The sequence below is a fragment of the Eubalaena glacialis genome, chromosome 7 (genome assembly GCF_028564815.1).
Source record: "Eubalaena glacialis isolate mEubGla1 chromosome 7, mEubGla1.1.hap2.+ XY, whole genome shotgun sequence".
NCBI classification, from domain to species: domain Eukaryota; kingdom Metazoa; phylum Chordata; class Mammalia; order Artiodactyla; family Balaenidae; genus Eubalaena; species Eubalaena glacialis.
This window is the reverse complement of record NC_083722.1, coordinates 58,836,236-58,863,301: the sequence shown is the minus strand read 5'-3', so window position 1 is coordinate 58,863,301 and position 27,066 is coordinate 58,836,236. Positions and strand designations below refer to the sequence as shown.

The 27,066-nt window shown below is 37.7% G+C and overlaps 1 protein-coding gene across 1 annotated transcript in view; it reads left to right on the top strand.

Moving 5' to 3' along the window:
* The window catches only part of GADL1 (glutamate decarboxylase like 1), a 144,246-nt gene extending 133,548 nt beyond the window's left edge, over positions 1-10,698 (top strand). Inside the window, exon 14 of the mRNA XM_061196452.1 lies at positions 10,498-10,698. Coding sequence (XP_061052435.1) covers positions 10,498-10,671 — 174 coding nt within the window. The 3' untranslated portion in view covers positions 10,672-10,698. The remainder of the gene's footprint in view (positions 1-10,497) is intronic.
* The last annotated feature ends 16,368 nt before the right edge of the window (positions 10,699-27,066 follow it).

Here is a 27,066-nt window from a genome sequence, read left to right as displayed (position 1 = left end):
TAGTATTCCATTGTATATATATACCACATCTTCTTTATCCATTCACCTGTCGATGGACATTTAGGTTGCTTCCATGTCTTGGCTATTGTGAATAGTGCTGCTATGAACATAGGGGTGCATGTATCTTTTTGAATTACAGTTTTATCTGGATATATGCCCAGGAGTGGGATTGCTGGATCAAATGGTAGCTCTATTTTTCGTTTTTTAAGGAACCTCCATACTGTTCTCCATAATGGCTGTACCAATTTATATTCCCACCAACTGTGTAGGAGGGTTCCCTTTTCTCCACACCGTCTCCAGCATTTGTTATTTGTAGACTTTTTGATGATGGCCATTCTGACTGGTGTGAGGTGGTACCTCATTGTAGTTTTGATTTGTATTTCTAGATTCTTCTTGAGTAAGAATATTAATTTCCATCATGGACTGTCTGTTCACAGCATTACACACTTCACCCACAATATCACATTCCATATTTTATCAATCTTAGGAAGAGATCTGTACCATTATTACTATCTCTTGCCTAGAGATAAGGAAACTGGGGCACTAGGAGCTGAAGATACTTGCATGATCTCACATATCTACATGGCCCTCTCAGAATCTCTGTTGTTTTTTAAGTTAATTAATTTATTCACTTCTTAATTTACACACACGTAAAGTTTACCTTTTAAGGTGCACAGTTCTATGAGTTTTGACAAGTGCATAGCATTATCTCCTAGCAAGGCTTTACCTTAGGTTCTGAGGGATATAAAGAAAAATAAGGTGAAGACCTAGCTTTGAACAGAGTTTATAGTCCAATGGTCATGTATCCACACTATAGTAGCAGTTTTCCTTCTTTGAGTCAGAAATGCTCTTAGAAATGTGGAAGTGCTTTAATGTTGTTCTGGCAGATAATGGTTTCTTCCTTGATGGGGGGTGGAAACTGCCTGTGTGATCAGCCATAAGCAAAATTTCTGCTGTTTAGGGCTGTTACCTCAGAACAATTTTAGACAAAAGCAAACTGTGTTAGGAGGGCAAATGCCTATTCTATATAGAATGTCATGTTTGGGGCAAATTACTCTAAAGTGTTTGGAAATACAAAGGAATGGTTTCTGTATTGTGAGGTAGCAACTGTTTCTTTTGTATCGGGTGAGAGATTCCATTTACTACATTTTAAGGATGTAAAGGTAACCATTACCACAAAGAACTTTTTTTATAAGACTAAAAAATCACTTTCTCCTTTGGACTATATCATGTTTAGACCATAGGGAAATGTTTTCTTTCAATAGCTGTTCATTTAGCAACAACCTCCCTGTGTAACACAGAGGTTACAAATGGGAGGATATATATTTAGCTGAATTCAAAACCCATTTCTATGTGTTCTGAATTGCATGTGTAAAGGAAAAGCCAATTCTTTTTTTTTCTTTGATAGGAAGTTTCACTGTTATAATAGTGTTCATTTTTCCTTAATTTATAATTTCACATATATCCAAACAGCAGAAATATGTTAAACCCGTGAAAATGAAAATATCTTTTTTTTAAAAATTTTATTGGAGTATAGTCGATTTACAATGTTGTGTTAGTTTTCAGGTGTACAGCAAATTGATTCAGTTATACATACACACACACACACACACACACACACACACACATATATATTCTTTTTCAGATTCTTTACCCATATAGGTTATTACAGAATATTGAGTAGAGTTCTACAGTAGTAGTCACAGTTGATTATCTATTTTATATATAGTAGTGTGTGTATGTTAATCCCAAGCTCCTAATTTATCCCTCCCCTCCATACATTTGTTTCCCCTTTGGTAACCATAAATTTGTTTTCGAAATTTGTGAGTCTGTTTCTGTTTTGTAAATAAGTTCATTTGTATCATTTTTTTTAGATTCCACATAGAAGTGATATCATATGATATTTGTCTTTCTCTGTCTGACTTCAGTTAGTAAGATAATATCTAGGTCCATCCATGTTGCTACAAGTGACATTATTTCATTCTTTTTTTTGGCTGAGTAATATTCCGTTGTATATATGTACCACATCTTCTTTATCCATTCCTCTGTTGATGGTCATTTAGGTTGCTTCCATGTTTTGACTATTGTAAATAGTGCTGTTATGAACATAGGGATGCATGTATCTTTTTGAATTGGAGTTTTCTCCAGATAAATGCCCAGGAGTGGGATTACTGGATCATATGGTAGTTCTATTTTTAGGTTTTTAAGGAATCTCCATACTGTTCTCCATATTTAGACTCTCACCAACAGTGTAGGAGGGTTCTCTTTTTCTCCACAACCTCTCCAGCATTTATTGTTAGTAGACTTTTGATGATGGCCATTCTGACTAGTGTGAGGTGATACCTCATTGTAGTTTTGATTTTCATTTCTCTGATAATTATTGATGTTGAGCATCTTTTCATATGCTTTTTGGACATCTGTATGTCTTCTTTGGAGAAATGTCTATTTAGATCTTCTGCCCATTTTTTGATTGGTGGTTTGTTTTCTTGACATGGAACTGCATGAGGTGTTTTTATATTTTGGAAATTAATCCCTTGTAGGTCGCTTCATTTGCAAATATTTTCTTCCATTCTGTAGGATGTCTCTTCTCTTGGTTTATGGTTTCCTTTGCTGTGCAAAAGTTTTTAAGTTTAATTAGGTCCCATTTGTTTGTTTTTATTTTCATTACTCTAGGAAGTGGATCAAAAAAGATATTGTTGCGATTTATGTCAAAGAGTGTTCTGCCTATGTTTTCCTCTAAGAGTTTTATAATGTCCAGCCTTACATTTAGGTCTTTGATCCATTTTGAGTTTATTTTTGTGTATCGTATTAGAGAATGTTCTAATTTCATTCTTTTACATGTAGCTGTCCAGTTTTCCCAGTACCACTTATTGAAGAGACTGTTTTTTCTCCATTGTGTATTCTTGCCTTTTTTGTCATAAATTAATTGATCATAGGTCTGTGGGTTTATTTCTGGTCTTTCTATCCTGTCCATTGAGCTATATTTCTGTTTTTGCACTAGTACCTTGCTGTTTTGATTACTGTAGCTTTGTAGGATAGTCTGAAGTCAGGGAGCCTGGTTCCTCCAGCTCTGTTTTTCTTTCTCAGGATTGCTTTGGCTATTTGGGGTCTTTTGTGTTTCCATACAAATTTTAAAATTTGGAAAAGCCAGTTCTTACGTACAGTCAGAAGAAATCAAGGTATCTGGTTCTTATGTACAGTTAGAAGAAATCAAGATAAAAATGTTCATTTAAGTTTTGGGAAGTTCTTATATGTTTGAGCTCTTTCGTGATCAGAAATTGATGGAATGCACTTATCCACTGGAGAGTATATCTTTTTTTAATCGAAGCTAAAAGGAAAATAGGAGATGCAAATCTATGTTTAGACTGTGATCCAGTATCAGTGTTATGATGGCCTTCCATTCACTGGCTCATGCAAGGACCATCATGATGCTTTAGTTTTGGAGATAAATACCAGAGATAGTAATGAACAAATAAAGGATTTACAGGCTTTCTCACATCTTATTTTCTATAACTGCAAAACTGGGCATTCAGGAATGCCTGGGGAATCTCTCCAGGGTAGCTTTTCTCTGATGATTGATTGGCCTTCAGCTTATATGCACTGGGAAAGCCCCGTTTGCTTCCTAGATTGTCACTGTGCTGGTCTGCACTTTTCTTAGAAGAAGGAAGGCCCCTGGAAAGCCCATTTAAGTTCTCTGACTGGTTTAGTCTTGCTAATTCTTCTCTTGGACTGGAATTCTTCCATTTAAATTCTGGCCGTTGCTGCTATTCATGTCCTGAATTCTGGCCCTCACCTTGATCAGCATTGCATCTCTATCTGGGCTCAGAAAATCTGAGATGTCCCCAAACTATACCAAAAAAATGACTTAAATGGGGAAAGGAGTTACATACCTTGTTATAAGTCTTGGAAAGAGTTTTGTGTTGGGTGCCAGGTACCAAGTGTGGACATTTCCTGCCAACTCTTTTCATGAGCTAGATTTTAATATCCTACTCAGAAGAACCCACCTCAAATTAACATGGAAGATGGGGCTTATTTGGAACCCAGATTATTTGGGAAGACAATATAAAGCAAGCTACTTGTTGTGCTGGTTCAAGAATAATTGTTCTGGAAGAAATCCACTGTGGCAACCCTGCCCACCCATCTGTGGCTCTGGTTTCATGCTCTCCTGGAGAAGAAGAGACAGGAAGAACTTTTTCATTTCCTGGCTCAATTCAGAGTTTCTGAAAGAAGCCCAGCGAACCTAATATTCATGCACTTTTTCCTTCTAAGGGGTAGATTTTATACATCGTAATGTATCTTTTTCCATTTTGACCAGGGAGTTAGTAAATTATGTCCAAAGCCAAATCTAGCTTATCACCTATTTGTGTACAGCCTAGGAGCTACAAATGTGCTTAATATTTTTAAGAGGTTGAAGAATAATGAAAAGCAGTTAATATTTTGTGACATGTGAAAATCATATGATATTGAATATTAAATTTCATTGTCCCTAAATAAAGTCCCTAAATAGCCATGCTCATTTGTTTATATATTGTCTAGGGCTGCTTTCATGCTACAGTGGCATAGTTGAGTATTTGCAGCAGAGCTTGTATGACTTACAAAGCCTAAAATATTTACTGTCTGGCATTTTACAGAAAAAAAAAGCTTACCAAACTAGAGCTAGAGCAACTAACATTCAACATAGCAGCTGAATCAGCCCCCACTATATTGCTTTTTCAGTGTTTATTTGCTTAACCATGTATTGCAATGAGTAGCTTTGGTATGGCTATAAACTCTGTTCTGGGAAATACAGAAGGTGCCAAAGATGTATGAAGTTTAGTGTAAATATAAGGAAATTAAAAACTCTTTCAAGTGACTTTTATAGAGAGAAAAAATATTGTAGATAATTTTCTGCATTTGATACAACTAACTCTCCTTTAGGCAAAATAATCTTAGAAAAAGTTTTATTAATTACAATAAAACTCTAATAATTTATTCTTCAGTTTATTAGTCTGCCTGCCCACTCCATGCTCTACCCACAAGATGTGCAAATTATTACGAGTTTAGCCTCCTACTCCTTAAAAAATCTTTGCTTCCTTAAAGATTACAGAATGAAGATTTAATTAAATTGAAATTGAGAAAACAGCTCTAAAATCTGGAGTTTGAAGAACATCAATTTAGGGGAGAATTTAGCAAAACACAAATCTTGCTGGGTTTATTAGAAGCTCCAAATGATTCTGCTGTCTAGAGTCACAGTAGAAGTGTATGTAGTCTTTGTCCCTCATATTTGCTTAAAAGGATCACTTCCTTTAATTACAGGCCTATCTTCTCAGTCATGCTGGGTGTTGTGCTGCCCCATATTTTGCAGGTGAAAATGTGACTATTTCACCCTTATAGCATCTGATAGGAAAAGTTGTATAAAGATCCTAATGTCTAGGAGATTTTGAGACATTTATAATCTCTGAACTAGACTTCGAAGAACTGATTTAGAGTTTTCATGATTGGGTTCATGGTTTCACTGAAGTGCCATTGGAAGCAGTTCCAAGACTTAACAAGTGGGACATGTTTAGGTAAACTATGGCACAGTGGTTTAGTGAAAAACAAAAACACGATTCAAAATGGTATGGAGATTATGCCAATATGCAGAAGTAAGTATGAAAAATAACACCAACATTCATAACTAAAATTATATACACCCCCAAGGAGACAAGGGAGCTAGAACAGAGCAGCAATCCTCAAAATGTGGTCTCCAGCACCCTGCAGATCCATGAACTGGGTGTCTGCCATAAGAAAAACATGGGAACCCAGAGTTACTGTTTAGAAACTTTTATAACAACAGTAAGTTTACTGTTGATTTTTTTTTTAAAAAACACTAATTTAGCTTGTACTTATTATGTCTTCTTTTTACCTTCTTTCTTTCTGTGTCTTTTTAAAAATTTTTTAAAATTAATTTTATTGATGTATAGTTGATTTACAATGTTTTTTAAATTTCTGCTGTACAGCAAAGTGACTCAGTTATATACACACACATATATATTCTTTTCCATTATGGTTTATCACAGGATATTGAATATAGTTCCTGTGCCATACAGTAGGATCTTGTTTTTATGTCTTTTTTATTTCATTTTTATTTAGTAATTAATTTTCATTTAGTTATTCACTTTTATTGTATTTCACAAAAGTATGTAATGGACTGGAAAAAATAAACTTCCTTACAGAGAGTTTGAGAAACACTTTGTATATTGAAAAAAAATGTGTTGTTTAACATTAAATAAGTTACACATTTTTGAGAAGAAATGTCATTTTACAGACCTGGCGATTTTATTTTAATAAAAGGCTCTGGTGACACCTGGTTAGTTATCTGTTACCAAATTACTGTACTTGGCCTGAATGAGAGAGTTGTTTTTTTCTTTTCCTTGAGTTTAAGCAACTTTTAAATACCAAATGCTGTTGATGCAGCAGGGGTGTGGCAACAAAATTCTGTTTAAATGGCTAAATCATTGCTGAAACATAATTTAAGGGGAGGAAACAGCAACCCTACAGAAATGTGTCGATTAAGTTCCTGTGCAACCAAATAGAAATGTCAGGATCTTCCTCCACTTAAGATGCAGGGACCAGAGCACTGAGGCAGGAGAAAAGAATTTGATTTACAATTTGGGGGAAAAACCAGCAGTAAAATAATTGAGAGCTGGAAAGCAATCTCACTCCTGCTAAATTGCTTTCCTCCTTGCGTGCTCCATTTAGGGGCGATATTCGGATACTTACATTTAGTTTGCGCATATTTTCTTTCCCTTGTGAATATTCCATCTTGTCGGATTAGGACTGTTTCTCTGCTGTGATCAGCAAAAGAGAATATCCTAGTTGCCAAGAATTGGATTATGCCTGAAGCTTTATAAATAGGAAGTGGTTGATTTTTTTTTTTTTTTTTTAAATGTACAAAGGTGACAAGCTGGCTAGTCACGAGAACATTCTGGTCCCTAAATTGCAAAAATGTGGATTCTTTTCAAATAAGCTTTAATTTGGGTTCATGAGAATCAGAGACATGAAAAGCACATTGCAAATTTTAAAGAGTTGGTAAAATATTAACAATAACAACAACCGCTACTACTACAATTATAATTTGTGGCAGATTTAATGAATGATGTTGGTGTTGCTTACAGCTTGCTTTCCCCATGAAGTATTTAAACAAAGGAGGTTTTCCCCTCTTGGCCAGGAGTAATTACCTCTAGGAATTAAGCTTATATTCATGGGTACGAAAATAAGATGTGTGTTGTACTGCCAAACCCTTACTTAGCTGGTTCTCTGAATCACACAGATATTTAGTCATTTCTTTATAATGTTTGAAAGTCAGTGACAAAATTTGGCTTAGAAGTTTGGTTCTGATGCCAAGTGTTCTGCCCATGGAAACAAATTTTTATGCCTTACAAAGAGCAAGAATTTAAGGATCAAAAATATCTTTATATTAACACATCTGAGTGGCTCTTAGTTTTATCTTTCTTGCTCACATTAGGAGATGTTTTTGGTTTGCTAACAAGAAATGCAAACCTGACATTCATTTTGATAAGCACCTCCTGTGAGCCACATTAGGAGCTGGAATCAAAATTCTACTGCTCTCCGAAGGTAAGGCATAAATTATCATTTGGGAAAGAAAAATAGAGGAAAAATAAATAGGAATAGATAATGCAAATTAGGTTTGAGCCAAGAACATGCCTGTTTTAAATTTAAAATTTGCTCTAAGCCAGAGCGGATTATATCCTGGGTACCACCTAGAGGAGGATGGAGATAAATAGGAAGGGAATTTTTATTTTAAAAAAGTCTACAGAACCACAAGCTGTAAGCCCTAAAATTGGTAGTCTGTGACTCTCCTGGGCAGACATTTGCCCCACATGGACCAGATCTTCCTGGCATTGATTAGCACGGGCACTGTGGGCCATGCCTTCTCATACCTACTCTCACACCTACAGGTTACATGCAAGAGCCCACTCGCTCTTGGAATTAAAAATAAATGTACCTTTGTCATGAGCCTAAGTCAGCCCACAGTTCTGCATTGCCCTGTGACTAGGAGGATTTTTAGAGCAGTAAATGACAAATGGGGGGGTTAGAAGTTTAAATTACATGTGATTGTGCACACACATGCACACATACACCCACACATGCACATACATACACACCACACAAACACACATATGCACATACATACACATCCACACATGCTTGCATACACATATACACACATGCACAAACACACGCATTCATACCCACATATGCACTAGAAGCCCACCTACCTAAGGGGACGAGGATTGGTCAAGTTAAAGCAAATAATCCTAGAAAAATATGTGATGCATACGTAACTTAAATATTTTAACTTAAAACACATCTATGTGCATTTTAATTTCCCCATCTTTCGATGGAAAGGTTTTTTTTTTTTTCCATCAAGTGAGGGTCTCCAAGAGCAAATGAGGCTTTTCTTGAGCAGAGTTCTGATGCTCTGAGGGTGTCTATGGTTCTTACATAAACTATACTCTTCAGGAATCATCTGTCCTTTCCAGCTCAGGTTTCTTTAAATGGAAAGCGTGCTCAGCACCTAGGCAGCCACCTGTGGGCAGATTTGGTCTGGACTCTCAAGACTTTGTTTTAAAGCTTTTACAGCTCTCCCATCACACCTAACTTGATGGCAGTAAATTCTGGCAGCCCCCTGCCTCCTTTATCTGGTCTTTCCAAAGGATTCAACTTAGTTTTTATGGAAAACACTCTCCTTTTCACTTTTCCTTTGCTTAGTATTATTTCACTAGATTTTATAATTCTAATAAGAAATGGTACTTGCATAGACAGCTTTGGAAGAAAACTGATGCTAAGAGCATACAAATTGAAGGGTTTCAAATGGACATGCGTAAGCATACACAGAGTTACCTACCAGCTTCCAGCTTCAGTATCCACTGGACTTTGTCACTAAGTTTTGCAAAGAGAATGGAGGTGGTGTTGGTTTAACCCTGTTTTCCTAATCTAAAAAGCTCAGAATAAAATTTGTGACACATTCCCAGATATTTATAGAACCTGATGGTCTGTATTTTTTCAGTAACTTGACCTCTAACTTCGTCTTCTTTTTCTACATTTATTTTTCGTTAAAGCTTTTATATTTTCTTTTTATGTTCCTTTTACTGTGAGAGACGTCCAATCCTTCGCTAGAGTGACAGTGTGACTGTGCTTAGTAAGTCTTCATTTTTGCTGTTGTAAGCACAGTAATAGTTCATGTTTTACAAGATTTAAGTTCTAAAATGAGCACATGATGAAAAAAGTATTTAGCTAAAATGACCCTTGGACATCGCTTAAGAAGGCTTTGGTTGAGTCCAACATATATCTCCAGAGGTCTGAAGCATTGATTCTCCCATAAGCTTGGATCATTTTGTTGAGAGCTGGATGAAGTACTTTGGCTTGTGTTTAAGGAAGTATCTGACAAATCATAGATGTGTTTCAAACCAGAGTGGTGTGGGGTGGTCACACTCTGAGAAGGGCTCCCGGGAACTGAGATTTATGCCCCTCATCTAAGGCATCTTATGCCACGTTGCGCCTGGTTTTATTTAAGTATGCGTTTCTCCCTTCTGGACTAGCTAAGTCTCCTCTTCCTGACAGGAGAGGACAGATGCTCATTCTATTCTCTTTGCCCATATTCACTGAGGACATGCTCAGCAACTGTGAAAGAGTTAAAATGAAAATGGAAGTGGAAAATTAGAAAAATGTGTGCACTTGGACTCTCAGGGCCCATTCTTCCCGTGTTCACCAGAAATCCTTAAAATATGGACTTACTAATTTTATTACCAACTGTACACCTCTTAATAAGTGACACAGTGGTTATATTTCCTGTTAACAAACAATTATGTTCTATTAATAAACTAATAAACTGGTAGTCTTCAAAATATAACCTCACATAGTACCTGTTTTAGTGTTTTCTTTGGTAGACTGTCAAGGCATGGCTGTTATTTTGTGTGCTTTTTATCCATTTCTGACTAATCTTCTTTATTCGAGTTGCCCGAACTGGAGTATTTTTTAGTTGCAGCAAATTTGGGAACGTAACATTTGACACTTTTGAGACTGTGGCCCCTGAGAACACCTGGTTTGATTTTAATGCGGCATCATTGCATCATGATTTAAGTTTCTGAGCGTGGGCTTAGGTGAGACTGGCTGCTTTTAAATCTCAGCTCTCCCACTTACCAAATGCAGGACCTCAGGCTATTTATCTAATCTCTGTGCACCTCAATTTCCTCATCTGGAAAGGGTATATTAATAATATCTCCCTTGTGGAGTTATTGTGAAGATTAAGTGAATTCATCTATCTAAGGCGCTTGAATCAGTACTCATATGCCATAAGTTCTCAGCAGGTGATTATTATTAATGTCAACTTTGTGTGTGTGAGAATGGCACCCACACCAGTGGCTGCCCTGTGAGTAGCCAATGACTGGGTACAATGCAATCATGATGCCTCGGTGTTCTGGTCTTTCACCGCCTCCCTCCTCTCCCATGCAGGTGGCCCCGGCCATTAAGGAGCGGATGATGAAGAAGGGGAGCCTCATGCTGGGCTACCAGCCCCACCGGGGGAAGGTCAACTTCTTCCGGCAGGTGCTGATCAGCCCTCAAGTCAGACGGGAGGACATGGACTTCCTCCTGGATGAGATAGACCTTCTGGGTAGGGACATGTAGCTGTGGTTTTTGATCCCCCAGAGGCACAGGTCCTGCCCTGGAGGGTTACAGATCCAGGGCATCTGGGGATACATAGGAGATTGCAGCCCTTCTGGTGAGAAATAGGAAACATGCCCCATCCTTGCCCAGCAAAACCAAAATGCTAAGCAAGTAGTGTTAAGGACTCTTTAGCTGCCTGGGTGCTACTGCTGCAATAAAGGATTTTCTCACGGATGATCCCTGGGGCAGAGCCTGGGAGAGAGTTTAGTGAGTACTATGTGGGCTCTGGGTTCTAAGCTTTCATTTCTCTTGAAAGAACATCGAAATTAGTGGGTTAAAGCAGTGGTTCTCACAGTATGATCCCTACACCAGCAGCACCTGGAAACATGTTAGAAATGCAGGTTCTCAGCCCCGCTCCAGACCTACTGAATCAGAAACTCTAGGGGTGGGCTGGGTATTCTGAATTTTAAGGAGCCTTCCACGTGATTCTGAGGCAAGGTAAAATCTGAGAACCAGTAGTTTAGCACAACTTTGAATTGACTGAATAAGCACTCTGATGTGTTGCCAGCAAAAGGATATCTAATATTTCAGTGGTTCCTGAGTCGGTCTCTGAAAATGCAGCTGTGGCATCTGTAGCACAAATGTTTAGGGTCATCAGAAGTATATCAACGCTGTTTTTTAAAAGAGAAACTATATAAGATGGTTACTTTATAAAGAGTATCTTTTATGCAGACTAAATGTTTATTCTCAAAAGTTAAAATTAGCCATTATCTACTATAAATTATTTAAATTAGAGATAAGGATGAAAGACAAACACTTTGTAGTGTAGTCCTTTTAATCAAAGCAATAGTCCTAATTCACTTCCCCAAATCATTCATGTCATTAGTTGGGCATAGACGTTAGGTATATATGTCTCTAATAAGGTACCTCTTTAAGCTTGAGGGGCCCTTTTTTTATCTTGTTCTCTGCTTGTAGGAAATAACCAGAATGAAGGCCAGGGTTATACAACATTCCCTTTCTCAAGCTTTGAAATGTCAGTGTAGACTGTTAAGTGATTTATATTGGGCAGAGAATCTGGGAATTAGAGGTCTTTCAGGGCAAACACCTCCTCCATTTCTCCTGAGAATGGATAATTGTAATTCTATCTAATCCTGGTCCTAGATTTCTAGCAGAATTTCTTTGACTAAGAAATAAACAGAATTCAGAGGTGTGGGTGCAGAGGTCAACAAAGTATGAATCTAATTAGAGCTGTGATTTGGAAGGCACATTATTGAAGATTGTTCAAGTATTAGACGTAGCAGATTCAATAACCATTTTGTATGCCTTCCCTAACTTATTTAAATTGTGAAGACTTAAATGTGTACTATTTGCTTTTGTTCCATATTCTCATTTTAGAGTGTGTCATTTCTCAATATCTCCATCAGTCAAAGAATAATCTTTCTCTGAATTACTTCAGTCTCTGGTGATAGATATTTGTGTGTGTGTATTGCATTTCTTGTTGCCTTTTTGTTTTAACGTCTTCCTAAAATGTTCTGAAATTGATGTTTGCAGTAATTTGGGTTTAATGAAATAAAAAGCAATGTGAGCACACCATGTTTGGCATTTCTTTTCCTGTCACCCCCTCTTTACTGGATTGTACCAATACATTTTATTTATTTATTTATTTTGTAAGTAACACATAGTCATTTTATTTTATTTTTTATATTTTTAAGTGTTAAAATCTTTTTTTAAAGTTTTATTTTATATTGGAGTATAGTTGATTTACAATGTTGTGTTTGTTGTCAGTGTACAGCAGCTTGATTCAGTTATACATATACATATATCTTTTCTTTTTCGTATTCTTTTCCCATATAGGTTATTACAGTGTTGAGTAGAGTTCCTGTGCTGTACAGCAGGTCCTTGTTGATTATCTATTTTATATATATTAATGTGTACATGTTAATCTCAACCTCCTAATTTATCCCTTCTACTACATTTCCCCTTTGTTAACCTTAAGTTTGTTTTCTAAGTCTGTGAGTCTGTTTCTGTGTTGTAAATTAGTTCATTTGGTACCAATACATTTTAGAAGTAATTTGGGCTCCGTTGGCATTTTAGTTAAATAATTGAGAGAGTAGGTTGGAAGTGGTCTGTTTTTTAGTTAACACCTTGAATAAAGTGAAAAAAACGGTTATAGCCAAGTATGGATTTGCCTCTTGTTCAGTCTTCCTTCATCTACAAGGCAGGCCATGGGAGACTCAATAGCCCGAGCTCAGCTCCTGTTGGGCCTTTTTTTTGAAAGATGACAGTTCCTTGCTCAATGGCAAAAAAAAAACAACTGCTACCAGTACTTTGAACATCCCACTCCTTTCTCCTTAAAATGTTCAGATATACCACCCCCAATCAGGTATTTGACTGAATGGTCAAGAAAAATTTTTTGATAAAAGGTTAATTGTAATTCATTCACCCTTTAAATATATTGCTAATGGGCCTACTGTGTTCCAGACTCTTATCTAGGTGCAGGGAATACCCAGTGACTGAAATAGACAAAATCTCTGCTCCTGTGAAGCTTTCTATATCCTTGGGGCTGACAAGTCACTATGCAACAAGTCAGGTGGCAATGTGTATTTTGAAGAAAAAGAGAGTAAAGGGATGGAGTATGGTAGCAGTGAGGATGGACTTGGCTGTCGGAGAGAAGTTGGTTAGGCAGGGCCTCTCTGACAGGGGAACCTCTGCATGGAGATCAAGGAAGTGGAGAGAGAGCCCTGTGGGTATCTGGGGAAAGGGTGTTCCAGGAGGAGGGCTTGGTAAGCTAAAGGCTGAGGAGCTGCACTTGTGATCCATCCAAGGACCAACGTGGAGGTAAGTTTGGCTGGAGTGGAGGGAATGATTGGGGTGAGTGGTAGTCAGGATAGGGTGATGGAATCAGGGACGTATCTGGGAGTCAGGACACTGGACCATGTAGATGGAGACTTAGATGGAAACACACTGGAGCATCTGAACAGGGTATTGACATGATTCAGCTTATATTTTTGGAGGATCACTCTGATTACTGTTTGGAGAATAGGGCGTGCATGGGCAAGGGTGGAGATCAAATGGGGGCAATTGCAATAGTGCAAACAAGAAACCATGGTGGTTTATGCTAGAGATGTAGTGAAGGAAGCGGTGAAAACGGGTCTGATCCCAGAGGCACTGAAAGGTGGAATCTAGGCTAATGGAGTAGAGTATTTAAAAAGAAATGAGAAATGAAGGATAGTTTCATTTACCTTTGGCTTGGGCAACCATAAGAAAGGAATTGCCATTACTGGGATGAGGGCTGCAAGAAGAGTAGCTTTACCTGGTTTTGGTCATGTAAAATGTGAGCTGTAAGTCAGCCAACCAGATATGATACAAGAAATTACTTACGAGTCTCAACTTCTGGGGGGCCATTAGGCTGAACCAATGAAGCATTGGACACCCAGACCATTAAAGTAAATGCCCCTGGGGCAGGGGGAGTATGTGGAGTGCTATAGCCAAAAGGAGAAAGATAATATAGGTTTCCTGTTTTCTTTAACCTGTTAGTCCTGCAGGTGTGGTGTTTCTCATGGCAAATTCCACAAGTTTGAGCCTCCTCTAATGCAGAAAACCAAGGATGATGGTGACACAATACGACATGCCAAGGACTGTGCCAGCTAGTACATTTACATGGTCTTACACACACCTCACAAAACTCGGTCAAGGTGGGAGTTTTATTATCCTCATTTTACAATCAAGGAACCTGGTACACAAATAGTGTAAGAAAATTCTCCAAGATTATCAGACTACTGAGTGGTATACCCCAGGGTCAAATCTAAATCCATCTCACCCCAGAGCCCAGGTTCTAAACTTCTTCACTTTGCTATTGTAGATGTATGGAGAGAAAAGGGTCATCTTGAACTAATCCTAGCAATCTGACTGTGTCTGACATCTCACAGTTACTTGGCAAACAGAAACATCAAGAACTAGGTTGGTCTAAGAGGACAATAATTATATCATACTGTCATGGCTCCTTTCTCAAACCAGAAGATAGGAATTTTCCTGTCTGCTTTTTGCCATTGAAGTTGGAGGGCAATAGCCTAGAGGGCATTTTGATTTGAAATAGTAAGAATTTTTTTTTTTTTTATACTGCAGGTTCTTGTTAGTCATCAATTTTATACACATCAGTGTATACATGTCAATCCCAATCGCCCAATTCAGCACACCACCATCCCCACCCCACTGCAGTTTTCCCCCCTTGGTGTCCATATGTCTGTTCTCTACATCTGTGTCTCAACTTCTGCCCTGCAAACCAGCTCATCTGTACCATTTTTCTAGGTTCCACATACATGCGTTAATATACGATATTTGTTTTTCTCTTTCTGAGTTACTTCACTCTGTATGACAGTCTCTAGATCTATCCACGTCTCAGCAAATGACTCAATTTCGTTCCTTTTTATGGCTGAGTAATATTCCATTGTATATATGTACCACAACTTCTTTAACCATTCGTCTGTCGATGGGCATTTAGGTTGCTTCCATGACTTGTCTATTGTAAATAGTGCTGCAATGAACATTGGGGTGCATGTGTCTTTTTGAATTATGGTTTTCTCTGGGTATACGCCCAGTAGTGGGATTGCTGGATCATGTGGTAAATCTATTTTTAGTTTTTTAAGGAACCTCCATACTGTTCTCCATAGTGGCTGTATCAATTTACATTCCCACCAGCAGTGCAAGAGGGTTCCCTTTTCTCCACACCCTCTCCAGCATTTGTTGTTTGTAGATTTTCTGATGATGCCCATTCTAACTGGTGTGAGGTGATACCTCATTGTAGTTTTGATTTGCATTTCTCTAATAATTAGTGATGTTGAGCATCTTTTCATGTGCTTCTTGGCCATCTGTATGTCTTCTTTGGAGAAATGTCTATTTAGGTCTTCTGCCCATTTTTGGATTGGGTTGTTTGTTTCTTTAATATTGAGCTGAATGAGCTGTTTATATATTTTGGAGATTAATCCTTTGTCCGTTGATTCGTTTGCAAATATTTTCTCCCATTCTGAGGGTTGTCTTTTCGTCTTGTTTATGGTTTCCTTTGCTGTGCAAAAGCTTTTAAGTTTCATTAGGTCCCATTTGTTTATTTTTGTTTTTATTTCCATTACTCTAGGAGGTGGATCAAAAAAGATCTTGCTGTGATTGATGTCAAAGAGTGTTCTTCCTATATTTTCCACTAAGAGTTTTATAGTGTCCGGTCTTACATTTAGAATATTTATAGATATGTGTATATACCTGATTGCACAAGCCTCTTAGATAGCCTTATCCACCAGAGGGCAGACAGCAGAAGCAAGAAGAACTACAATCCTGCAGCCTGTGGAATGAAAACCACATTCACAGTAAGATAAACAAAATGAAAAGGCAGAGGACTATGAACCAGATGAAGGAACAAGATAAAACCCCAGAAAAACAATTAAATGAAGTGGAGATAGGCAACCTTCCAGAAAAAGAATTCAGAAAATGATAGTGAAGATGATCTAGGACCTCGGAATAAGAATGGAGGCAAAGATCGAGAAGATGCAAGAAATGTTTAACAAAGACCTAGAAGAATTAAAGAACAAACAAACAGAGATGAACAATACAATAACTGAAATGAAAACTACACTAGAAGGAATCAATAGCAGAATAACTGAGGCAGAAGAACGGATCAGTGACCTGGAAGACAGAATGGTGGAATTCACTGCTGCGGAACAGACTAAAGAAAAAAGAATGAAAAGAAATGAAGACAGCCTAAGAGACCTCTGGGACAACATTAAACGCAACAACATTCGCATTATAGGGGTCCCAGAAGGAGAAGAGAGAGAGAAAGGACCAGAGAAAATATTTGAAGAGATTATAGTCGAAAACTTCCCTAACATGGGAAAGGAAATAGCCACCCAAGTCCAGGAAGCACAGCGAGTCCCATACAGGATAAACCCAAGGAGAAACACGCCGAGTCACATAGTAATCAAATTGGGAAAAATTAAAGACAAAGAAAAATTATTGAAAGCAGCAAGGGAAAAACGACAAATAACATACAAGGGAACTCCCATAAGGTTAACAGCTGATTTCTCAGCAGAAACTCTACAAGCCAGAAGGGAGTGGCATGATATACTTAAAGTGATGAAAGGGAAGAACCTACAACCAAGATAACTCTACCTGGCAAGGATCTCAGTCAGATTTGATGGAGAAATCAAAAGCTTTACAGACAAGCAAAAGCTAAGAGAATTCAGCACCACCAAACCAGCTCTACAACAAATGCTAAAGGAACTTCTCTAAGTGAGAAACACAAGAGAAGAAAAGGACCTACAAAAACAAACACAAAACAATTAAGAAAATGGTCATAGGAACATACGTATTGATAATTACCTTAAACATGAATGGATTAAATGCTCCAACCAAAAGACACAGGCTTGCTGAATGGATACAAAACCAAGATGCATATATATGCTGTCTACAAGAGACCCACTTCAGACCTAGGGACACATACAGACTGAAAGTGAGGGGATGGAAAAAGATATTCCATGCAAATGGAAATCAAAAGAAAGCTGGAGTAGCTATACTCATATCAGATAAAATAGACTTTAAAATAAAGAATGTTACAAGAGACAAGGAAGGACACTACATAATGATCAAGGGATCAATCCAAGAAGAAGATATAACAATTATAAATATATATGCACCCAACATAGGAGCACCTCAATACATAAGGCAACTGCTAACAGCTATAAAAGAGGAAATCGACAGTAACACAATAATAGTGGGGGACTTTAACACCTCACTTACACCAATGGACAGATCATCCAAAATGAAAATAAATATGGAAACAGAAGCTTTAAATGACACAATAAACCAGATAGATTTAATTGATATTTATAGGACATTCCATCCAAAAACAGCAGACTACACTTTCTTCTCAAGTAAGAAATTTTAATAGGGACCCCAGTGGAGGTGAGAATAAATATTTTCTTAGTATTTGGCCATTGCTTTCTCAGACATTTGTGAGCTCACAAAGGTCTGAGAGCATGAGCCCACATGGGCAAACGCTTACTTGACAACTCCACTCAGGTCCTACTCAAACTCAGCGTGCCCAAAACTGACTCAGGATTTTCTACACCCCTATTCAAACAAGTTCCTTCGTCCATGCTTCCATCTCAGCGAATGACATAATTTTCTATCTAGTTCAGCAAACCAGAATTTATAATTGATGCTTAATATCTCTGTCTCCATCTCTCCCGCACTGTCCAGCCTACGAGCAGACCTTATTGGATTTACCTGCAAAACATGTCTCCAATCCATCCATTTATCCCAGCTCCATTGTCATGTCCAAATTCCAAACTCCTTTCACCTCTCCTCTGGACTACAGCCTTCTTACTGCATCCACACATTGATTCTGGGCTTTGTCCCATCTGCTCACCAAACTGCAACCATATTAAAACACAAACTGGGGCTTCCCTGGTGGCGCAGTGGTTGAGAATCTGCCTGCCAATGCAGGGGACACGGGTTCGAGCCCTGGTCTGGGAAGATCCCACATGCCGCGGAGCAACTAGGCCCGTGAGCCACAACTACTGAGCCTGTGCGTCTGGAGCTTGTGCTCCGCAACAAGAGAGGCCACGACAGTGAGAGGCCCGTGCACCGCAATGAAGAGTGGCCCCCACTCGCTGCAACTACAGAAAGCCCTCGCACAGAAACGAAGACCCAACACAGCCAAAAATAAATAAATAATAAAACACAAACTGATCCTATCTCTCACTTTCTGTTTTACAAACTCTGCAGAAGATCTTCAGAAAAGCTGTTGGTCAAGCAAAGCTAATTAAAACTTTATTAACCCTACTGAGTATGGAGCAATACTGCCTTGAAAGAGTTTCAGTGGGGTCTCAGAAGGGGGAGTTGAAGAAGCCTATTTACAGGCTTCAGGTGTGTGCTCAAGTGGCTTAAGGTGGGTCTTTTAAGGCAAACTGGTTGGGACACAGTCCACCATGTAATGGTGTAGGGTTGGTGGGCACAGCAAGGGGAGTGTCTTGGCACAAGTCTCCATAAATAAATTGTGTGATAAGTGAGCTGTTTCTACAGCTGAGCCCTCTTTTGTCCTGATGGGAGAGATGAGTCAAGTGTTTCTCTGGATAAGCTGGTTGGCAGGAATTTCCTAAAGCAAACAGTAAAGTTACTCACTGATTTACAACATGAACTTTCTGAGCGAAAATCTCCTGGAACAAAATTAAATCATGTTGGCGTAGGTGATCGCGGTCCTGATAGTTAAGCTGTACGAAAGCAGGTGATTTTAATTCCCAGGATAAAGATCAAATTCTGGAAGTGGCTGCCAAGGCACTGTGTCCTTCCAGCCCCATACAGGTTGTGTTGTGCTGTCACCCACCTGATAGGAGCCGGAAGTTGGGCTTTTTTCAGATCCCACCCCTCCTTTTTACCCCAGCTGTCAAAAGCTTTGGATGTAGTCCTGCCTCTTCCTACAATGCTGTTTCCCCCTCCACCTAGCTAAACTTCTGCTTACACTTCTGATCTCAGCTTGATTCTTTGTTTCTTAGGGATGTTCTCTACCTGCCTTCCAGCCACCCAAAAGGGAATCCACCCCAATATAAGCTCTCTATAATTTTCTTAAAATATTTGTATCACTATTTGTAATTATATATCTCTGCATTTAAAAATTAGACTATAATATCCATAGGGGGCTTAGCACATAGTAATTAATAAATAATCGTGGGCTTCCCTGGTGGCGCAGTGGTTGAGAGTCTGCCTGCCAATGCAGGGGACATGGGTTCAAGCCCTGGTCTGGGAAGATCCCACATGCCGCGGAGCAAATGGGCCTGTGAGCCACAACTACTGAGCCTGTGCATCTGGAGCCTGTGCTCCGCAACAAGAGAGGTTGCGATAGTGAGAGGCCCGCGCACCGCGATGAAGAGTGGCCCCCGCTTGCCGCAACTAGAGAAAGCCCTCACACAGAAACGAAGACCCAACACAGCCAAAAATAAATAAATAAATAAATAAAATAAATTTAAAAAATAATAATAAATAAATAATCGTGGCTGTGAGGAAGGTTGGCAGGTAGGTGCATTTTGTTTGCCTTTGGAGATGATAACTTCTTTATTTAGGGAACACCTGGATACATAAATGTAAAATAACTCATGTCTTAGAAAAAGCTCTTAAATCACCTTTAATCTTTTTTTTTTAATTTTTAAATTTAATTTTATTTATTTTTTAATACAGCAGGTTCTTATTAGTCATCAATTTTATACACATCAGTGTGTACATGTCAGTCCCAATCGCCCAATTCATCACACCACCACCACCCCCCCGCCGCTTTCCCCCCTTGGTGTCCATACGTTTGTTCTCTACATCTGTGTCTCAGTTTCTGCCCTGCAAACCGGTTCATCTGTACCATTTTTCTAGGTTCCACATACATGCATTAATATACGATATTTGTTTTTCTCTTTCTGACTTACTTCACTCTGTATGACAGTCTCTGGATCCATCCACGTCTCTACAAATGACCCAATTTCATTCCTTTTTATGGCTGAGTAATATTCCATTGTATATATGTACCACATCTTCTTTATCCATTCATCTGTTGATGGGCATTTAGGTTGCTTCCATGACCTGGCTATTGTAAATAGTGCTGCAATGAACATTGGGGCATGCGTCTTTTTGAATTATGGTTTTCTCTGGGTATATGCCCAGTAGTGGGATTGCTGGATCGTATGGTAATTCTATTTTAGTTTTTTAAGTAACCTCCATACTGGCTGTATCAGTTTACATTCCCACCAACAGAAGTCACCTTTAATCTTAAAACACATGCTACAAACTGAAATGTCAAGTGTCTGGTTAGTATATGCATCCCTGCAGGAAAAGAGAAAAGTTTCCCCTTAAAAATGAATTTAGATCAACTTATCCGAGAAAACATTTCTTCTTGGGAGAAGCATGATTTTGATTTCTAAATATTTTCTCACAAGAGAATGTCAGGCTAAAGCCACATTCATTTTAAGAATCACAAGTTACAGGTCGGTTAACATTTTATGAACACTGCCTAGGACCCACTCATATTTGACATATTTTGCAATTCTGACTGATAGCTGATAACACTGTAGAATACAAATAGCCACAAAATGTAACCCAGGTGAATAGAGAGTCCTAAACAATTTTTTCCTGTTATTTGAAGGCTCTTCTATGGGCAGGTCATGTTCTGCTGCAGACCAAGGGATGAGAAGGTTGTGACACCATAATGGAAACACAGTTGTTCTCTCTGCAGGGGGAGGCCTTTCTGTGGTGGGCTGGGTGGGGCAGGGGGTGAGCATCGATGCTGGAGGGACTTCATTACCTCCTCACCTCCCTGCCCTTGGAAGAGGACCCTACTGTCACATTGGAGAACCTGTGCTAAACCTAAAAATATGTCTTCCAATCCTACTTAAGTCAACACGTGAGTTGAATTTTTAGTTGAATGATTATTAGGTTGTGTTCTAAAACCCAAGTGCCATGTTTTTCTAAGGCCTCTCACATTTGGGTCTCCAGAGAGGACTTTTCTAGAGGATAAATTTTGGTATTTCTCACATCCTTGGGGCAGAACCACACACCTCAATCTGCATGGCTTCTGGGGAGGTCTTATATTCATATTAGAGGGATTTGCTGGTCTGCCAGGCAGGAGCACACACATTACTTCGAATCTGGTGTGCAAATGATAAGGATCTGTTTGAGATTCTCCACTTCCTGCAAGCGCTGGATGTGCGTTATAGTTGCAGCCACATAATCAAGTCTAGGTGGGAATTTCTGCATCAATTCTCCTAATGTGAACAATCCAGGGTGAAGTGCCAATCCTGGAGATTACTCTTAAGCAGATTATGTGACATTTGGGCCTGTTCCATCCCTCCTGGGGCTAAAGCTAAACCACTGGAAAAACACTCATGTGCCTAATCCTGTGTGATTTCCTTCTGTCTTTACCATCTCTTTAGCATATTACCTGGGCTGCACATAACCTCTGGTTTAATGCTTAGTCAACAATAAAACTGTCACCTTTGTGGCTAGGTTTTATTCATTAGCAGAAGATTTTATTTATAATATTAGACTTCCCCATCAATTATTAAAAATCAGTTGCCTATATTTGCAGAGTCTATTTCTGGGCTCTTTATATTTTATTTTATTTTATTTTATTTTATTTTATTTTATTGAAGTATAGTTGATTTACAATGTTGTATTCTATACAGCAAAGTGACTATATATATAGTTATATATATATGTATATATATACTTTTATATATATATTAAAAATATATACTTTTTTATGTTCTTTTCCATTACGGTTTCTAACAGGATATTGAATATAGTTCCCTGTGTTATACAGTAGGAGCTCGTCGTTCATCCATTCTATATATAATAGTTTGCATCTGCTAATCCCAAACTCCCATTCCTTCCCTTCCCTACCCCTCCTCCCCTTGGCAACCATAAGTCTTTTCTCTATGTCTGTGAGTCTATTTCTGTTTTGTAGATAGGTTCATTTGTGTCATATTTTAGATTCCACATATAAGTTATATCATATGGTATTTGTCTTTCTCTTTCTGACTTACTTCGCTTAGTATGATCATCTCTAGGTCCATGCATGTTGCTGCAAATGACATTATTTCATTCTTTTTGATGGCTCAGTAATATTCTATTGTATATATGTACCACATCTTCTTTATCCATTCATCTATTGATGGACATTTAAGTTGCTTCCATGTCTTGCCTATTTTAAATAGTTCCGCTATGAACATAGGGATGCATGTATCTTTCTGAATTATAGTTTTCTCTGGATATATGCCCAGCAGTGCGACTGCTGGATCATATGGCAACTCTTATTTTTAGTTTTTTGAGGAAACTCCATACTGTTTTCCACAGTGGCTGCACCAATTTACATTCCCATCAACAGTGTAAGAGGGTTCCCCTTTCTCCACACCTCTCTAACGTTTGTTGTTTGTAGAGATTTTAATGATGGGCATTCTGACTGGTGTGAGGTGGTACCTCACTGTAGTTTTAATTTGCATTTCTCTAATAATTAGCGATGTTGAGCATCATTTCATGTGCCTATTGGCTAACTGTCTCCTTTGGAGAAATGTCTGTTTAGGTCTTCTGCCCATTTTTCGATTGGGTTGTTTGTTTTTTTGTTGTTGAGTTGTATGAGCTGTTTGTATATTTTGGAAATTACGCCCTTGTCGGTTGCATCGTTTGCAAATATTTTCTCCCATTCCGTAGGTTGTCTTTTCATTTTGTTTATGGTTTCCTTTGCTGTGCAAAAGATTGTAAGTTTGATTAGGTCCAATCTGTTTATTTTTGTTTTTATTTCTATTGCCTTGGGAGACTGACCTAAGAAAACATTGGTACAATTGATGTCAGATAATGTTTTGCCTGTGATCTCTTCTAGGAGTTTTATGGTGTCATATCTTATGTTTAGGTCTTTAAGCCATTTTGAGTTTATTTTTGTACATGGTGTGAGCGTGTGTTCTAACTTAATTGATTTATATGCAGCTGTCCAACTTTCCCAGCACTACTTGCTGAAGAGACTTTTTCCCATTGTTTATTCTTGCCTCCTTTGTTGAAAATTAATTGACCGTAGGTGTGTGGGTTTTTTTCTGGACTCTCTATTCTGGTCCATTGATCTGTATGTGTGTTTTTGTGCCAGTACCACCCTGTTTTGATTACTGTAGCTTTGTAGTATTGTCTGAAGTCTGGGAGGGTTATGCCTCCTGGTTTGTTTTTTTTCCTCAGGATTGCTTTGGCACTTCTGGGTCTTTTATGGTTCCATATAAATTTTAGGATTATTTTTTCTAGTTCTGTGGAAAATGGCATGGGTAATTTGATAGGGATTGCATTAAATCTGCAGATTGCTTTAGGTAGTATTGCCATTTTAACAATATTAATTCTTCCAATTCAAGAGCATGGGTTATCTTTCCGTTTTTTTGAATCATCTTTAACTTCCTTTATTAATGTTTTGTAGTTCTCAGCATATAAGTCTCTCACCTCCTTGGTGAGGTTTATTTCTAAGTATTTTTTGATGCGATTTTTAAGGGATTATTTGTTTACATTCCCTTTCTGATATTTCATTGTTCGTGTAAAGAAATGCAACCGGCTTCTGTAGTTAATCTTGTATCCTGTTATCTTGCTGCATTTGTTTATCAGTTCTAGTAGTTCTTGTGTGGAATCCTCAGGGTTTTCTATATATAATATCATGTCATTTGTGTATAATAACACTTTTACTTCTTCCCTTCCAATCTGGATACATTTTCTTTCTTTCTCTTGTCTGACTGCTGTGGCTAGGACTTCCAATACTATGTTGAAGAGAAGTGGTGAGAGTGGGCATCCTTGTCTTGTTCCAGATTTTAGGGGGAAGGCTTTCAGTTTTTCACCATTGAGTATTATATTGGCTGTAGGTTTGTCATAAATAGCTTTTATTATGTTGAGATATGTTCCCACTATACTCATTTTCATAAGGGTTTTTATCATGAATCGATGTTGAATTTAATCAAATGTTTTTTCTGCATCTATTGAGTTGATCATGTGGTTTTTGTCCTTTCTTTATTTGATGTGGTGTATCACATTGATTGATTTGTGTATGTTGAACCATCCTTGTGACCCTAGGATGAATCCAACTTGGTCATGGTGTATGACCTTTTTTATGTGTTGTTGGATTGTTGCTAGTATTTTGTTGAGAATTTTTGCGTCTATATTCATCAAAGATATTGGCCTGTAATTGTCTTTTTTTGGTAGTGTCTTTGTCTGGTTTTGGTATCAGAGTGATGGTGGCTTCATAGAATGTCTTTGAGAGTGTTCCTTCCTCTTCAGTCTTTTGGAAGAGTTTGAGAAGGATTGGTATAAGTTCTTCTTTGTATTTTTGGTAGAATTCCCCAGTGAGGCCATCTGGTCCTGGACTTTTGTCTGTAGGGAGGTTTTTTTTGGGTTTTTTTGTTTTTTTTTATTACAGATTCTATTTCATTTCTAGTGATTGGTCGTTCAAGTTATCTATTTCTTCTAGATTCAGTTTTGGTGGGCTTGTATGTTTCTAGAAAGCTGTCCATTTCTTCTAGGTTGTCAAATATGTTGGCATATAATTGTTCATAGTATTCTCTTATGTTTTTTTAATTTCTCTGATAACAGTTGTGATTTCTTCTCTTTCATTTCTGATTTTGTTTATTTGTGTCTTCTCTCTTTTCTTCTTGGTGAGCCTGGACAGAGGTTTGTCAATTTTGTTTACCCTTTCAAAGAACCAGCTCTTGGTTTTATTGATTTTTAAAATTTTTTTTATCTGTATGTTATTTATTTCCTCTCTGATCTTTATTATCTCCTTCCTTCTGCTGACTTTAGGTTTTGTTCTCCTTTTTCTAATTCTTTTAGGTGGTAGGTTAGGTTATTTATTTGAGATTTTTCTTGTTTCTTAAAGAAGGCCTGTATCACTATGAACTTCCCTCTAAGAACTGCTTTTGCTGCATCCCATAGATTTTGAATGGTTGCATCTTTATTGTCATTTGCCTCAAGATATTTTTAAATTTCTTCTTTGATTTCATTGTTGACCCATTGGTTTTTTAGTAGCATGTAGTTTAGTCTCCATGTAATTGTTTTTTTCTCGTTTCTTTTTCTGTGGTTGATTTCTCATTTCATGCCATTGTGGTCATAAAAAATGCTTGAAATAATTTCTGTACTCTTAAATTTGTTGAGGCAAATTTGTTGAGGCTTGTTTTTGTGCCCTAGTACATGGTCAGTCCTAGAGAATGTTCCATGTGCACTTGAAAGGAATGTATATTCTGCATTTTTTGGATGTAATGTCCTGAAGATATCAATTAAGTCTAACTATTCTGTTGTATCATTTAGGATCTCTGTTGCCTTATTGATTTTCTGTCTCGAATCTAAGCTGTTTATTCTGATGACTGTAGCTGTAAACAGAAACCTCAATTAAAATAAAGTCAGGATACCAGAAGGGGAAGCTCTCACATCTTATGACCATAGCAGAGCCCAAAAGGAAGAAGAAAGACGTTCTCTTTATGTCTGGCAAGGGCTCAACCAATGAGAGGCTGTCACGACTCAGCCAATGAAAAGCCACTATTCTTCAAAATCTTAATTCCTCCAGTCGACTCTTTGTTTACTATAGCCCTTTTAACTTCTTTTCTCCCTCTTTATTTATTTTTTAATTTTTAAAAAAGTTTTATACACTTTTTAAAGGTTACTTTCCATTTACAGTTATTACAAAATGTTGGCAGTATCCCCCATGTTGTATAATACATCACTGAGCCTATCTTTCACTCCACAGATTGTACCTCCCACTCCTCCTTCACCTCTCTTTAAAAGAGTTCTCCTCTCCTTGCTGTGCAGGGGACTTGCATGTGACTTGCCATGGTTGCAGACTCCAAATTGCAATCTCTTGAGGATCCAAAATAAACCCATTTTTGCTGGAGAAATAAATGGCAGTCTATTTGTTTTAGGTCAACATAGTTTTATAGTGTGTCTTCAAAGTAGATAGAACTTAGTTCGATTTCAGAATTGTTTGTGCTATCCTAGTTTCTTTGCACTTCTACATAAATTTTCTTGCTGATATCTACCAAAAAAAAAGTGCTAGGGTTTAGATTTAATTGTCTTGACTCTACAGATCAAATTGGAGAGAATCGATGTCTTAACAATATTGAGTCTTCCAATTCATGATCACAGAATAACACTCCATTTATTTTGGTCTTTTATATTCCTTTTATCAGTTTACTGTAGTTTTCAGCATACAGATCCTGCATACAATTTGTTAGCATTTAAACTGGTAGAGCTTTTCTCACTTTGGGTGGGGAGGTGTCACAATTATGCTGTCTTCTGCTCCTTATCCTGTTTTTTCACTAATCAGGCTCAATCTGTATATTTTTCAATGAATTTTATAATCTAAATCATCTTACTTCTTTTAATTAATTTTGATATCATTTCCTTTTTCTAATAAAATAGATCCGTACTGTCTACTCAACACTTTGTAATTATAAAAAAAAATTGGAAAAAACCCAGTGTCTTTGAGTAAGGTGAATGAATAAATTGTGGTATATTCATGTATATTAAAAGGTAAACTGAAACATATTAAAAAACTAAAAGTAGTTAGGAGTGCTCCACAGACCAGAGCTAGGGGCAAGGTTTTTATATAGAAGACATGGCTCATCTTCCTCAAGAGTCCATTTTACCCAATGATTTGTGGAACATTATGTCTTTTTTAAAAATTTTATTGGAGTATAGTTGATTTACAATGTTGTGTTAGTTTCAGGTGTACAGCAAAGTGATTGTTATACATATACGTACATTCATTCTTTTTCAGATTCTTTTCCATATAGGTTATTACAGAATACTGAGTAGAGTTCCCTGTGCTATATGGTAGGTCCTTGTTGATTATCTATTTTATACATAGTAGTGTGTGTATGTTAATCC